This window comes from Chelonia mydas, chromosome 1 (genome assembly GCF_015237465.2).
Source record: "Chelonia mydas isolate rCheMyd1 chromosome 1, rCheMyd1.pri.v2, whole genome shotgun sequence".
In the NCBI taxonomy this organism is placed as follows: Eukaryota; Metazoa; Chordata; order Testudines; family Cheloniidae; genus Chelonia; species Chelonia mydas.
The window spans coordinates 55,110,257-55,126,938 of record NC_057849.1 but is presented as its reverse complement, the minus strand read 5'-3'; the positions used below and the strand labels follow the sequence as shown (position 1 = coordinate 55,126,938).

The following is a 16,682-nucleotide window of genomic DNA, read 5'->3' as shown; positions in this document are numbered from 1 at the left end:
TCCTGTCTGGCACGAACTCACTTATCAATAGCTAGGACGTGAAATCCTCACTTCTGTATTGTTTTGTCATTATAATTCCCACTTTGCTATTGTTTGTCTGTATAATCTCTATCTGGTTCTGTGATTGTTTCTGTCTGCTGTATAATTAATTTTGCTGGGTGTAAACTAATTAAGGTGGTGGGATATAATTGGTTACATAATCATGTTACAATATGTTAGGATTGGTTAGTTAAATTTCAGGAAAATTATTGGTTAAGGTATAGCTAAGCCTAACTCAAGTTTTACTATATAGTCTGCAGTCAATCAGGAAGTGGGTGGGTGTGGGTGGGGGAAATGGGAACAGGGAATGGGGGTAAGGAAATTGGAATCATGTTTTGCTAAAGGGAGAAATGGGAACAGGGAATGGGGGTGGGGAAATTGGAATCATGTTTGGCTAAGGGCAGGAATGGGAACAGGGACACAGGTGCAAGGCTCTGTGGTGTCAGAGCTGGGAAGGGGGACACTAAGGAAGGAAACTAGAATCATGCTTGCTGGAAGTTCACCCCAATAAACATCAAATTGTTTGCACCTTTGGACTTCGGGTATTGTTGCTCTCCGTTCATGCGAGAAGGACCAGGGAAGTAAGTGGGTGAAGGAATAAGCCCCATAACAATAGCTGGACCTACACATAGCTCTGAAAGTCTGCCCTTCCCTGGTACCTCCTTTCCCACCACACATCTGTGTGTGTGTGTGCACGCGCACGCATGTGTTTCTTGTGAATAAAAGCAAAGTTTTCGAATGGTAACTCATCTTTATTTGTTTTATACAAATTGAGATAGCAGGCACTACCAATACATTACACAGGCAGTTTAATCATTTGCTTACTGGAATGTAAGGCCCCAAATGTCACCATTACTTCCTAGGAAAACTACATGTAATGTAACATTGCAGCACCAATCACAGAGATACACATTACTGGTTCTCATTTTCAAAGTGTTGTCTCAAAGCCTCCCTGATTCAAACTGCCCCCCTCTGGGCTCCTCTGATAGCCCTGGTATCTGACTGAACAAAATCAGCAGCCAAGCGGTCTGCCTCAACACTCCACCCCGAGCAAACTTTTCACCCTTAGCTTCACAGAAATTATGCAACATACAGCACGCAGCTATGACCATGGGAATATTATCCTCATTAAGGTCTAACCTGCCATAAAGGCATCATCAGTGTACCTTTAATCTGCCAAAGGCACATTCCACAGTCACCCGGCACCTATTCAGCCTGTTTTTGAACCACTCCTTACTGCTGTCCAAGTTTCCCTTGTAAGGTTTCATGAGCTATGGCTGTAAGGGCCGTGACTCCCAAGATCACTATAGGCATTCCAACGTCCCTAACTGTAATCTTCTGGTTTGGAAAGAAAGAAAGTCCCTGCTTGTAGCTTTCTATACAGGCCAGTGTTCCTGAAGATGTGTGAATCAGGCACCTTCCAGGACCACCCCGTGTTGATATCAGTGAAACGCCCACGGTGATTCACAAGCTCCTGCAACACCATGGAGAAGTACCCCTTCCTATTGATTTACTCTGTCACAAGGTGGTCTGGCGCCAAAATTGGAATATGTGTGCCATCTATCATCCCTCCACAGTTAGGGAAACCCATTTCTGCAAAGCCATCCACTATTCACACACATTTCCCAGAGTTACAGTCCTTCATAGCAGGATGCGATTAATTGCCCTACACACTTGCATTAATGCAGCCCCAACAGTTGACTTCCTGACTCCAAACTGATTTGCGACTGACCGATAGTCTGGAGTCACCAGCTTCCACACGGCAATTGCCACACACTTCTCTACCAATAGGGCAGCTTTTATTCTCATGTCCTTGCGCCACAGTGCTGGGGCGAGCTCCACACACAGTTCCAGGAAGGTGGCTTTCTGCATCTGAAAGTTCCGTAGCCACTGCTCCTCATCCCACACCTACATGACGATACGATCCCACCATTCAGTGCTTGTTTCCTGAGGCCAAAAGTGACGGTCCGCCCTCTACAGCTGTTCTGTGAATGCCAAAAGCAGTCTAAAGTTGCTCCTATCCATATCACACAGCATGTCAGGAAACTGGGAGTCTTCTTCAGTTAGGAACTTCACGATTAATTGCACTGCCATCCATGATGTCTTAATGACAGTTATCAAAGCATAGGAAAGCAGTGCAGGATCCATCCCTTCTCACAAAGTTGCCTGGGTTCACAGCAAAGAAGGGCCATTGAAAAATGCCGCGAAAGAAAGCCAGAAGCCCATGGAATGCTGGGACAGAAAGCAATGTATCACGGGACATTGAGCCCGGTCCCAAGATGTGACCCAATCCACTCCACCTTCCCACAACACCTAGTGACAGAAGATGTCGAGCTGGACTGTGGGATAGGTACCCACAGTGCATTGCTCACACTGTCAATGATAGTGCCCCAATTGCGGACATGCTCTGCCGATGGAGCGAGTGTGAACATGACATACTGATTTCTATTATGCCAATTTTTGAGCGTCAACATCACTTTTGTCGACAAAACTTTGTAGTGTAGACAAGGCCTTTATATTCCACCTTAATAATAATAATATTAATACTGTACACCTCACCTCATGCCTTACATCCAAAGAGTCCAAAGCTTTTTGAAAGCATTAATTAATTAAGATTCAGAACACTCTTGTGAAGTAGGTATTCTTTCACTCATTTTACAGATAAGTAAACTGAAGCACAGAGAGATTTGTCCAAGGTTACACAGGGATTCAGTATTAGACTCAAGAATAGAATGTAGTAGTTTTGAGGTCCAGGGCCAGATTTCAATGCAGTTAGCCCCCTAACCTGCTTAGGCACTTCTGTAAATCCCACTAGGTGCCTAGCTGCACCTGTAGGACCCAAAATACGTTTGTAAATCTGGCCCTCAGTCATGTCCTCTAACCACCAGACAAAACTTCAACATAGTTCTTCAGAACTATAAGAAAAAAGAGTTGCAAAATGAGGAATTCAATTTATATATGCCCCAGGTAAATGCGGACTGTAAGCCACTCCAATTTGAGTCCCACAGTCAGTGCCACTTCAAAGACCTCAACACTAATGAAGAGAGGTGATGCCCTTGTGAGAAGGAAGTAGACTGTTAGTATAGTTCTAAGTTTCTCCTGAGTACGGACTGTCAGGTGCAAAGAGTATCATGACTGGGGGATTCATTGCAGCTAGGACCCAAGCTTATGGATAAAATTTTCAAAAGTGCTTCTGTGACTTAGGAGCCAAGTCCCTTTTTCCAAAAATAATTTAGGCATCAAGGAGCATCAATCTAATTGAAAGTCAGTGACACGTATGCTCCTCAGTGCCTAAGTCTCATTGGAACATGGGACTTGGCTCCTAAGTCACTCTGGAACATCTGAAAATGTTACCCACAATTCCTAGAAGTTAAAAAACAAAAAAAAAAGAAACCAACCATATCTATGTCTGAAAATTTGTTTTAACTTACTTCTGTTCTTCCATAAGTAACATTGTGGAGTATCTGTGATATACTGAAGAACACAGAACACAGATCAGGCATATATACCTGACTTACCAGTGGGTGTCAATTACAAATCCAACATTGTTGTCTTTCATATTTTGATCTAATTTATGTTATTTTGCAAAATGCTGTCAGCTGACAAAATAATACAATGTACCTGTCATGTTACTATTGAGATGTCTATGACTTTCAGCTCTGAATTAAATTGTATTTGTGCCACAAGTACAAACGAGATTATTATTATTTATTTTTACAGTACACAAAAGTGTGCTCAGTGCATTGCACAATACATAGCAACACAATGACCCTGCCCAGATAACCTTAAACTCTAATGACAGATGCAATGGATGAGTTGAGGAAGAACAAGGATTACAGCAAAAAGAGTATGTGTTTAGTTAGTTTAGGCATGTGCACTAAATAGTCCAAACGTATGTTTGGTTTTTTTAAATAATTATTATTATTGACTTTTCTTGTGGGTGGTGAGAAAGGAGTGCTCCTTAAAGGGCATTTGTTCATATGACAAAATCATTGTGTAACGTAAAACAAATAGTGGTCTGTGCCCCAGAAAAGTGCAGCACTGCAATAGCATGTGTTTTGCAGGATAGGACTGTGGTACCTTGGTAGAGCCAAGAAAGGACACTTGTTCCAACAGTGGCCTTGAACTATAGGTAGCTACAAGTGATAGCAGACCCTCAGTTTTGTAAATTATATTAAGTTTAACCACCAAAGTTATTTTAAACCACTGGTTCAGCACATCCCCATGGCAGCTTCCACCAGCTGAGCTTCTATCGTGACCTGGATTTCAATGGAAGTTGCCTTTCGCTGGTGGAATATTTGGGTAGGGCAGTGGTATAAACAATGCTTGTTCTCCCTCCAGGGTGGAGTGCCTCTGCTGGTGAAGTTCTCAGCCCCTACATTAGCAATGCTAAATCAAATCCTTGATGTGCAAGTCACATTAAAAACTGCTGAAAAAGGTAAGTCCATCCAGTAATTATCACGCTTCTTCACTTCTGGATAGTATTAAGATTAGTTTAGAACCAACGTTAATTAATAATAAGTATGTATTTTATTATTATTCTGTCATAAAACAAGACTTACCCTGCACCAACTTGGCTGCAGGCTGTGCTGATGGTCTTTTTTTATGTATAACAGTGTGGCTGAATTCTTCCTGTATTACCTATAAGCAAAAAGTATCTGTTACAACGGTCTGTGCTGCATCTTGTTTAATAGATTCATAGATTTCAAGGCCAGAAGGTTCTATTTGTGATCATCTAGTCTGATCTTCTGTATAACACAGGCCACAGAACTCCCCCAAAATAACTCCTTGAGCAGTGGTTCTCAAGCGGGGGGCCACAAGCAGGTTTCGGGGGCGCCGCCAAGCAAGGCCAGCATTAGACTCACTGGGGCCCAGCGCAGAAAGCCAAAGCCCCAGTGCGTGGGGCTGAAGCTCTGGGCCCTGAGCCCCAGGCAGTTGCCCTGCTTGCTACCACCTAATGCCAGTCCTGGCCTTTATATGCAGAAAACCAGTTGTGGCACAGGTGGGCCATGGAGTTTTTATTGCATGGTCATGGGGGGGGGGCTCAGCAAGAAAAAGTTTGAAAACTCCTGTCCTAGAGCATATCTTTTAGAAAAACAACCAATCAATTTAAAAGTTGTCAGTGATGGAGAATCCACCATGACCCTGTGTAAGTTGTTCCAATGGTTAATTACTCTGCTGTTAACATATTTACACCTTATTTCCCATCAGAATTTGTCTCGCTTCAACATCCAGCCACTGAATTGTGCTATACCTTTCTCTGCTAGATTGAAGAACTCATTATTAAATATTTGTTTCCCATGTAGGTACTTATAGACTGTAATCAAGTCACCCCTTGACCTTTCTCTTTGTTAAGCAAAACAAACAGACTCATGGAGCTGTATCACTATCAGGCAGGTTTTCTAGTCCTTTGATCATTCTCATGGCTCTTCTCTGAACCCTCTCCAATTTATCAACATCCTTCTTGAATTGTGGGCACCAGAACTGGACACAGTATTCCATTAGAGGTTGCACAGTGCCAAATACCGAGGTAAAACAACCCCTCTACTGCTATTCAAGATTCCCGTTTATACATCCAATGATGGCTTTAGACCTTTTGGCCACAACATCTCACTGGGAGCTCAGTATTCAGCTAATTATCCACCACAACCCCCAAATCTTTTTCAAGGTCATTGTTTCCCATGATAGAGTTGTGACGGTGCCCCCCATAAGGCTTTATGGAAATATGCTTATGAATATATATGACATAACTGGAATATATTATATGCTACATATGCCATGTAACATATCTATGTAAAGGTTATGATCTACTGAATCTATTAATCCTATTTGTATGCATGTATCATTTTTGTATTCGAAGTTAAGAATACTGGTTGTGTATTGGCTTGATTTCTAAATAACCTTAGTAGAGCATTTGGTCAGTTCCTGGAGAAAGGAATTCACAAAGTTAAGTGCCCAATCAAGAAGCACTTAAGGAACAATGCATCTTGGAATGCTCCAATCCACATAAGAAGTCTTCCTGGAGACATTCAAGATGCCATGTGGGCAATGGCTTCTGCCTATAAAAACTGTGATTCATGCGTGGACAGGTGACTTGCCCAGGTGACTCCAGAACTCCACCCTGGAGCTACACTTTGCATAGGAGAGAGCAGGGGGTCTCCACCCACAAGAGAAAGTCTATTTAAGCCCGTGAGAGACCCCTCCATCTTGTCTTCTGCTGGCTAAGGAGATAGCCTCTCCACCCCCAAGGATGCCTGAAAGAAACTGGAACAAAGGACAGTAACTACAGGGGGTGTGAGTGCTTGCTGGACCCAGACTAGAAGGAGGCTAGTCTGTAAAAGAGAGTTTACTGGAACTGGTGAGGTTTTTATCTGTATTCAGTGTGATTAGACAGACTGGCATGTTTTATTTTATTTTGCTTGGTAATTCACTTTGTTCCGTCTGTTACTACTTAGAACCACTTAAATCCTACTTTCTGTATTTAATAAAATCACTTTTTACTTATTAATTAACCCAGAGTATGTATTAATACTTGGAGGGGCGGCAAATAGCTGTGCATATCTCTCTTTCAGTGTTATAGAGGGCGAACAATTTATGAGTTTACCCTGTATAACTTTATACAGGGTAAAACAGATTTATTTGGGGTTTGGACCCCATTGGGAGTTGGGCATCTGAGTGTTAAAGACAGGCACACTTCTGCAAGCTGCTTTCAGTTAAGCCTACAGCTGTTAGGGGACGTGGTTCAGACCTGGGTCTGGGTTTGCAGCAGGCTAGCGGGTCTGGCTCAAACCAGGCAGGGCACTGAAGTCCTAAGCTGACTGGGCAGGAAAGCAGGGGCACAAGTAGTCTTGGCACATCAGGTGGCAGCTCCCAAGGGGGTTTCTGTGATCCAGCCCGTCACAAGAGTTTCCCATGGTGTAAGTACAGGCTATTTCTTTGTTCCTAGATGTATACATTTACATTTAGCGATATTAAAATTCATACTGTGTGTTTGCATCCTGCTTACCAGCGATCTAGATTGCTCTGCATCAGATATCTGTCATCTGCTTTTTTTTTTTAACCACCACCCCCAATTTTTGTGTCATCTGCAAACTTTATCAGTGATGATTTTGTGTTCTCTTCCAAGTCATTATAAAAATGTTTAATAGCATAGGGCCAAGAACCAAACCCTACAGGACTCACTCCACTCCGCTGAGCCTCCCCCTTCCCCGACCATGCTGATGACTCCCCATTTACAATTACATTTTGAAACCGATCAGTTAGCTAGTTTTTAATCCATTTAATGTGTAGTTTTTTAATCAAGATGTCATGAGGTACCAAGTCAAATGCCTTGCAGAAGTCTAAGCATATTATGTCAATACTATTACCTTTATCAACCAAACTTGTAGACTAATAAAAAAAAAGGATAAGGATGAGTCAGAGTGCAGGCAGCAGCACAAGAAACTCACCTCAGGGGGCAAGTAGTTGGTGATGCGCTTCTCCAAGAAGGGCTTCTTTAATACGGAATTGATAGATGGTCGATCTCTTGGAGATATTTTAAACAGTTGGGAAATTAAAATCCTCAGGTCATAGGAATACTTTGGAGACACTGGGATAAAATGTCCTCTGCAGATCTTCAGCACCAGCTGGTGTAAACTGCTGCCTTCAAACTGAACAATAAAATATATCAATCAATAATAATTACTGCCACTTGATATAGGAGGTAATGACTGCACACTGCCATTTAAAATCACTAAGCAAGATCACAGCAGCAAGGAAGGAGGGTACCTGGCACTTTTGTACCATTCCCATGCCAGCCTTTCTGCCCCCTCCATCAATACTGCTGTGTGTGACATCTCCATGATTTTATAGGCAGAGTGGGAGTTTAGCTTCTGCTGCTTCCACAAAGCTGGTCCTTTCCAGTCACTCTGATCAGCCTCTGTTCTGCTCTCTATTCCACACAAAGCTCAGGAGCGGAGCACCAATCAAAGGAATGCTCCTTGTTGTAATACTTTGTGTCTAGTTTCTTCTGGCATTAAAATGCTTCCATATCAAATCAATGTTTCCAAGGACTGTGCATACATTTGGATTTCAAAATCTGCAATAAATTAGATCAATATTTTCAAACTTGGGCACTAAAGTTAGGCACCTAAAGCCATATTTAAGCACCTAAGTTTGAAGTTTGGCTTTAGTTCTTCCTTTAATATATCTTCATACATAAATTCCCATTGCAGTTTCCTTTGAACAAGATATTCTTCATTTCCTGTCACTTACACAGTGTCGCTGTTCAGTGTTAAACAGTAGCCATGTACCATTCCAAAGACAGATGCATTTTAATGGTGGTTGATTCTTATACATAAAAATTAGTAAACTGCCTTGGGATCCTCTAGGATAAACGGCACAAAATGACTTCTTCCACTGTCTCCCACTTTGCCATTTAATTCTAATTAGCTGAGATGCCACTGCCTTCCTAAAGGCAAGGGATTTGTCACTGGTCCACATTGGATTTTCTGAAGCTTCCACCTCCCAGTTCCCAGCTCCAGGGCAGCTCTCACCTAAAAAGGAATGATTCAGAAGTATATCTGGCCTAAGTGTGTTGAAGGTGATCACACTTAGAATAAAAATAGTAGCGCTATGTGGAAGAATACAGTGTGTGTCTGTGTGTACACTTCACTTTGTTTCAATATGCCCAAAAGAGACTTCATGTGAGAAATTAAAGTGAAAGAATTGAGGAGAACATTCTAATTCCACCTCCATTAAATTGCAAATGTTTCCTTCCAATAGCTGTCTTTGAAATACTCTCATTGCAACAATTTTCTGCCCTGTTCAATCTTTTTTTGAAATACTGTGATATTAGTCAGATTGTGAATATACTTACCGGGTGCTTTAAAGTGCACAGCTCATAGAGAACACAGCCAAGAGACCAAATATCTCTGTGGATGAAAGCCATTCAAATGTCAGGAGAATGCATCTAACATTTTCGTAAGTATAATACAATCCCCTCACCTCAGCATTTAAACTACTTGAAGATACTTCACCAAAAGTTAATATTAATGTAATTTGTAGAGAAATTTGTGCCCAAACTAACCTGCAATTAATTTTTCTGCTTTCTGAAGTACATAACAAGGTGCCTTTTTTTAAAAAAAATAATATTTATACACCATGCACAATGATGGTGCAGTATAAATAACAATTACAATCCTACTATTATTTTATTACCTTCAAGTGTCCTGACCAAGAGTAGAACTGATGGGCTGGTGTCAACAGTTTGCACTTGTAGTAGTGTAAAATAGTTTTTGAAGAAGAATATTACTTTGGAGATGCAATAAAGATGTTCAGCATTCACTGCAGTGGTTCTTTTTGCCTATCATGTTTGCCTGCCTGACAGTGTAAATATAAACAACTGCCTCTTCATTTTCAGTGCTTCTTGTAGCTATAGTACAGATCCGTTCACTGGATACAGACTGAGCTGGTCAGGTTTAGAATCCATGGAGAGCTAGGTGTATCTGGGAATGGAGATCCACACAGAGGCGGTTGTAAGGCTGATCTGTGGCCACACAGCTCTATCCCCAGAGGTGGAGCCTATTACTCTACATATTTTTCTATATCACATCCATCATTGTAGTAACTGACTATCTTAGACTTTCCCCTCTTATTGTCATAGATGGCAGCCCTGTCACCAAGGTACGATGCTTGCAGCAGGGATGTTCCTGCACAGGGAAGGGGTAGGCTATCTCTGTCTGATTGACAGCCAAGGAGGCTGCAAGGGAGATGAGCAGTCTGAGGAACCCCCTGAGAGCTTTGAAATGGAGGTATCCATCTGGAATCAAGTCTCTTCTGGTCTGAAGTCAAGCTTCCCACACAGAATAGGGGTATGTATTCCCACAACACTCAGCACCTAATGTTTTGGTGGCTCACAGTGGGTCTCTACAAGTCTCAGGCGTACCTGCCTCCTCTGCAGGGAACTCTATAAGAGTTACTGAAAACAGGGGCTTTCACTGTCCAGAACTGTCAATCTAGCACCATTCTTTGAAGAATATTTTTAACAATCAATACTCAATCTATCACCTTTTTGCAGATTCAAGAACTAAAAGGAGCCACACCTATGTCAGCTACGGCACATTAGACACACAGTGGGATAAAATCACAAAGAGGAAACAAAGGAAAGAATTTAATTTCAACCTGACAGTATTACAAATATGAGTAAAAAGATTAAAATATAAGTAGTTGCAAACATGTTTATAAAAATAAAAATGCAGTTGTAATGTTAAGTCATGAGATTATCAAAGCAAATAACTTCCTGTTTTCAAGCATGCATGTTTCATCATATGGTTGGAGAAAGCATCCAAGCAAATATATATTTAGATACATACGTTTTATTGTTATATGGTCGATTCTTACAGATCTCAGGCGATAGATAGTAGGGTGTCCCTACACAGGTACGAGCAAGCTCCATAGTACTAATGAAAGATAGAAAACAAAAGAAACGTAAGTGATAAAGAGTTTATTCTAAAAGTGGGGGAAAGGGCTTGTATGTAACTAGGAAATGAACACACAGAGGCTATCATTTCTGCTCAAAAGAATATGAATGCCAGTTTAGTACAGTACATTAATTTATACACTGCAGGGACAAAATTAAAATACTCTTCAGCTCTCTGTTAAAATGGTTGTGTAATTCTATAGTGGAGAATGCTTGTGTTCCAATACAAAGCTCAGAAATTCTCTCTCTTCTCACCCCATACCAGTGTTCCTGGAGAAAAGGTTATCACTAAGGCTAAGATTTTGTCATGAATATTTTTAGTAAAAGTCACGGACAGGTCATGAGCAATAAAAAAAATGCATAGAAGCCTGTGAACTGTCTCTGACTTTTACTAAAAATATCCATGATAAAAGGGGAAGTGGCTAGGCAGCTGCGGGGTGGCTGGAAGCTCTGGGGTCCTCACCATCTGTGAGGGCACAGAGCTGCAGGGTCCCCCTGCCCCACCGCAGGTGTCAGGGAGCTGCGGGGTACCTCCTGCCTCTGGCAGCTGGGAGTTGCAGGGTACCTCCACTGCACATGGCAGCTTGGGGACTCAGTGCCTCAGGCGGCAGGCGTACCTCACAGCTCCCTGCCGCTCCGGGAGGTGGCGGGACCCTGCAGCTCCCAGCTGCCAGGGCTGAAGTCACAGAGGTCTTTGGAAGTCACGGATTCTGTGGCTCCTGTGACCGCCATTAAAAAATCGTACCTTTAGTTATCATTAATACAGTATTTTAAAAGCATTCAACTGTGCAGCAAGATTTTATGACGCACCAGGTGGTTTTGCAATATATCCATTAAACCACGAAACAACGTTGTCCTATATGTGAGTATCCCACCCAAACCAGGACTGAAAGGAAGGAGTGCTGTCCCGGGGTTTGCATGTCCTATTTTCTGCTTTGTCACTGACTTGCTGTGTAACCTGTGTGGCCAAATCACCGTACATTTAAATTTTCAAGAGTGGACACTAATTTTGGGGTGCCTTTGTTTTGGTTTGTCAAACTTGAGACACTGACAGCCTCATTTTCAGAAGTGCTGAGCACCCACAACTCCCACTGAAAGGTTAGTGCCTAGCCTCTCTGTGGCTCTGATTACCCATTTGTAAAATAGAGATGAAAATGCTTCTGAGCATCTGGGAGGTTGTGATGCTGAAGTCATTCATATTTGTATAGTAAACTTGTTTGATGAATGGTGTTATTGAGCTAGTAAATATTTTTCTTGTAATTTTTCTATTCCATGAAGAGTATTAAAATATTGTAGAAAAAGTCTGTACTGATACAAAGCATGGGGTTCACCTGCCATCTATTTTAGGTATTTATGTGGCTCCCATTACTGTAGTATCTCAACACCTCACAATCTTTTATGTAGTTATCCTCACAACACCTCTTTGAGGTAGGGAAGTACTATTATCCCCATTTTACAGCTGGGAGACTGAGGCACAGAGATGCAACGCAATTTGTCCACAGTCACAAAGGAAGTCTGCAGTGGAACAGTGACTTGAACCCAGATCTTCTGAGTTGTAAACTAGTGCCTTAGCCACTGGACCATCCTTCCACCACATAGCCCATATACTCTTCTGGTTTAGCTTCTTGTAAATACCTCTTAAAGAAAATAAAATATGTATCATTCTGGATACATTCTGTGCAGTCTTAGGGCCTTTTCCTGCTCCCATTCAAGTCTATAGCAAAAATTGATTTCCACAGGGCAGTATCAGACCCTTAGTCCCCTAGACTTTATTAGACACAACACACTTTGAATCTGCACCTGATCTTTAGGAACAGTTACATTTTTCAGGGCTGGCATTAGGTACAGGACACAGATTGTACAAAAAAGATGCTTACTTGTTCAACATTCTTGCTATGCCAAAGTCCCCAAGCTTTGCTACCATTCCATTATTGCTAAGGAAAATGTTCTGCAAATAAAGAAGAAACTGCCTTGATGAAACATGGAAGAATTTCCTCTGTATGCATTTTTGTGACTGGGTAAAATAAAGAACTGTAACTTCCAAGTTTACTACCTGTGCTTTTATGTCTCTGTGTAAAACCTTCCTGTCATGAATATGCTTCAGTCCTAAGGAAATCTGCACAAACCAAGCCAGAATCTATAGTGAAAGACAAAAGGTACAAGACTCTGTAAATCTGCACCGCTGTAATTCCCAATGGAATGTCTTACTGAAAAACATAAAACAAAAATAGAAGAAAAACCTAAAATACACACTGCATATGCACAAAAAAGAGGGAAAAATAAACAAAGCTGTTAATATCAACTTGAGTGACTGGACTCATTTAATCAATTTTCCAATTTTAAATATTATCAGAAAATAATATGCAGACAAATACACAATCCTACAGTCCTTATTCCAACAAACCCTCCAGTAACTGCACTGGGAGTTCTGCTTGAGTAAGGAATGTGAAATCAAGCCCCAGGCTGCCTTTTACTTAGGAAGGAGTGAGTTCAAATCTTAGTTCAGATCACATCTGAAAAGGAGTTATATGGTCTCATCCTAATCCTCAGTGTTGGAAACCATTAAACCACCATACAATTTTGATAACATTTATGGTCCCTTGTCAAGAAAGGCCCAGGAACAGAAAAATACAGATTGCCAGTTAGAAATGTGGGTAAATGGCAGCGTTGTATAAGGAAGCTTGCATAGTAATTTCTCACACTATCCCTGTCATAAGCCACAGCTATTATATCCTTACGTTGGTCCTGATTCAGAAAAGCACTTGAGTTCATACTTAATATTAAATACATGGTTAAGTACTTTCCTGGATCAAGACCTTTGGGAAGCAGTTAAAACATATACTTAAGTCTATCCCTATTCAGGAAAGCACTTAAACACATGCTTAACTTTACAACACATGCGTACAGCCCATTGACTTAATGATTTCATTCAGGAAATCAACATTATTCAGGAAGCACTTAAGCACCTACTTAGCTGTGCTTAATTGTGATTCCTTGATTTGGAGCCTTTCATGAGCACTAAATTCATACATACATTTGAAAATATATAAGCATATTATGGGAACTAAATATAATTGGGTAGCTTGCTTTGCTTCTTTAGTTTGGGGATTGTTTTGTTTTTGTCTTCCTCTGTTTTTTTGTGTCTGCTCTTCCTTTGTTTGTCTTCTGATGTCACATTTCCTGTTAGTTTCGCTCTGTATTTTGTTATTCTCTCTTGTTGTCAGCATTCTTTTTTATTGTTGGTTCCCTATTTTGCATTTTTCTTATTTGTGATTTTGTTCTCTTATATCAATTTCATTCTCTCCCTTGCGTTCGTCTGCTTCCAATAACTGAATGAGCCAGACAGTCCTAAACACTCAATTAACTCCCAACTGATTGCCACACCATTGACTCCGTCTTTCTCTACCACTTAAATGGAAAAAAGAAAAGTGAAGAGATTTCTTTTTCTATTTAAATGTTAGATTGAGAGTAGACTGCGAGTCACATTTTAAGGATAGCCTTAACTGGGTTTCTTTTTGGGCATGTGCAGTTTTACAACCAGTTATTTTCACTAGCAATTTAGGTGACTAGATATCTAAATTCTTGCTTGCACCTGCAAAATGGAAATCAATGTCTGAAAAACTAGCCCTGAGTTCTGTACTCTGAAGTGCAATGCATAATAGAAAAGTATGCTTCAGTTAGTTGAAGGGAGGTCAAAAAGTAGCATGAATGAGAATGAGAGGGGAAAAGTGAAGGGTGGGAAACAGTTGTGATTCCATTCCATCCACTAAATAAAAATTATATATATATATATACACACACACACACACACACACACTTCTGAGCTAATATATACTGGAACAGGTTCAAAAGGCTGGCTTAACAATTCTGAATCCTATTACTGAACATCATGGGTGAAATCCTGATCCTCACTGCAATCAGTGGGAGTTTTGCCATTGACTTCAATGGGGCCAGTATTTCACCCCATCTAGGTAACACGATTGGGTCTATAAGACACAGCGTTGATCTACACTACTCCTCACCCTCCATCTCAAATGTCATTTCTAAGGAGAGCTTTTCTCTAGCTCTTAACTGAAAAATCACTAAATTCTCACAGAAATCATAAGGGCTTAGCTATATGTCTCTTGTGATTGTAAAGACAAGAAACTGCATCACATATTAGATAGTCCTAAATGTGCATATTAGGATATAAATCCTTTCCTCCAAAAATAACTCCTTTACCTGGTCCTCATCAAACAGCACTCCATGTTGCATATTGATCCGTCTCATTAGATCACCTCCATCACAATATTCCATCACAATATATAGCTTATTCTTTTCTGCAAGAAAAGAAAGGTTTTTCTACCTACTTCCTTGATATTAGTGGATACAGCAATTAATTATTTTGGTTACAGCTGCTGTGTTTGGGTTTTTTGTTTGTTTGTTTCTTTCTTTCTTTTTTTAAAGCTTTTGATCCTCTATCTCTGCTTCTTGCCCCCAAGGATTTCTGGTAAGATGGATGCTTTTCATGATCAATGGGGAAAAACTGATTATAGCAAATGACACATAAAAGAGATGGAGATTTGCTAAAGTAGAGCTTTACAGCTCAATCCATGTTCAGGATGATCCCCATGTTCTTAAATGTTCATTCCTACTTACCCCTCATTGTGACAAAGTGAATTTATTTCCACCAGTAATTGTGGCCAATACATATTCAACCAAGTCTCCCCCATCATAGCATGTGCAATATCCTAGAGCCCATAAATGAAGTTATGCTGGCTTCCAAGTTTTGTGTGGATCCAGCAACAGACTTCAGATGTTATTCAATGTTATCCAAAAGATTTTGCATAATATTTAGTTTTTTATGTGTGAGATCTATTCCATGGGTCACAGATTCTTCCAGCTTCTTAGCAGAGCTTCCCCAAGAGGAGGAACGTATCTGATTTCAGTGAAATCTTGAGAAACAAGCTGCTCCATCTTTGGGCCCAGGTTGCCATAGCCCAAAACATCCTCTTTAGAGGGATTCTGCTTCCCCATGTTTATTCCTGAGGGGATATTTTAATAGTGCAGTAGACAGAACAATCACTAAAAATAGTTCTGAGAAGCCAAAATGCAAGTTGGTAGTTGAGAGCATGTGAGACAGATTTGCTGGCTGAACTCAAGAATACATGTGCCCCTTTATCAAATATGTACATTGGCCACAGTTTGTTGTACTATGCGACAAAAGAAAATCTCCAAGCTCTCAGAAATTCAAGTACAAGTTAGAGTTGAAACATAAGCTGCAGGCTGCACTAAAAACTGTTGGGTTTTGTAATGTAGGCCTACAGCTCCTTCTTCAACAGACCACAGACTTCATGGACATCATTGCAAACATCACTAACTCATCAGGATATCCACAAAACAGGGAATTTAAGATGGTAAAGTCCCCACCAACCAAAGTTTTCCTTTTGTTCGGTTATTTTTTCAGGCCTGTGCCTTGCATAATTATTTTGCCAACTTGGACACAAGTCCTCTGTGAGCTTGTCAATTAATTATAAAAGACTAGCATTATCATCTTGGCACTTTAGGTATGAATTTCTTTTCATAAATTACCATAACAAACTTGTTTTTTTCCCAAATATGTACCTGTGTTTGTCCTGTGACTTAGTGAATATCTACTCAGTTCACTGCCACAGCCTATTCATTTGTAACAAAGCTCCATCTATAAATCACAAATTTAATGAGAAAAGGAAATATCTCATGACAAACTTAGTTATCAATTTGAGCACAGTACTCCAGGACCAATCCCACATTTCTGGTTCCTCAACAAAACCTTAGTATGAAGAGGAGAATACCATCTGTGACATAGGTGCACCTGTAATTGAGAAACTATGTAGCAATTCCCCCTACCTTTACCCCCCAGATATGTCAGTCTGCATAATTCAACCATCATAATGAATATCAAGAAGATCTCCCATCATCATATGTATCAAATAGAGAAATGACAATGCTTGGTCTTTTAGACAGCACAGTAGAACAGACACAAGTTAAAAAGAAAACAAAACACAAAAGAGAGGTAAATAAGCAAGGGTTTAAAAAAAAAAACACCCCTTGAGAGGCACATAGAGACAATAAAAACTAAAACATAAGTGCCACAGGATGTTCACCCCATACTAGGCTAGAAGGGGATGGTGAGGCTGAGAAAGGAGCAACTAACTGGATAAGC

The 16,682-nt window shown here is 40.6% G+C and overlaps 1 protein-coding gene across 1 annotated transcript in view; it reads right to left on the bottom strand.

The window, feature by feature from the left end:
- NEK5 (NIMA related kinase 5) overlaps positions 1-16,682 on the bottom strand; it is a 42,347-nt gene that overhangs the window by 21,042 nt on the left and 4,623 nt on the right. Inside the window, exons 4-10 of the mRNA XM_037893051.2 lie at positions 14,720-14,817; positions 12,552-12,635; positions 12,376-12,446; positions 10,392-10,478; positions 8,897-8,951; positions 7,488-7,688; positions 4,602-4,680 (exon numbers count right to left, since the gene is read on the bottom strand). Coding sequence (XP_037748979.2) covers positions 4,602-4,680; positions 7,488-7,688; positions 8,897-8,951; positions 10,392-10,478; positions 12,376-12,446; positions 12,552-12,635; positions 14,720-14,817 — 675 coding nt within the window. The remainder of the gene's footprint in view (positions 1-4,601; positions 4,681-7,487; positions 7,689-8,896; positions 8,952-10,391; positions 10,479-12,375; positions 12,447-12,551; positions 12,636-14,719; positions 14,818-16,682) is intronic.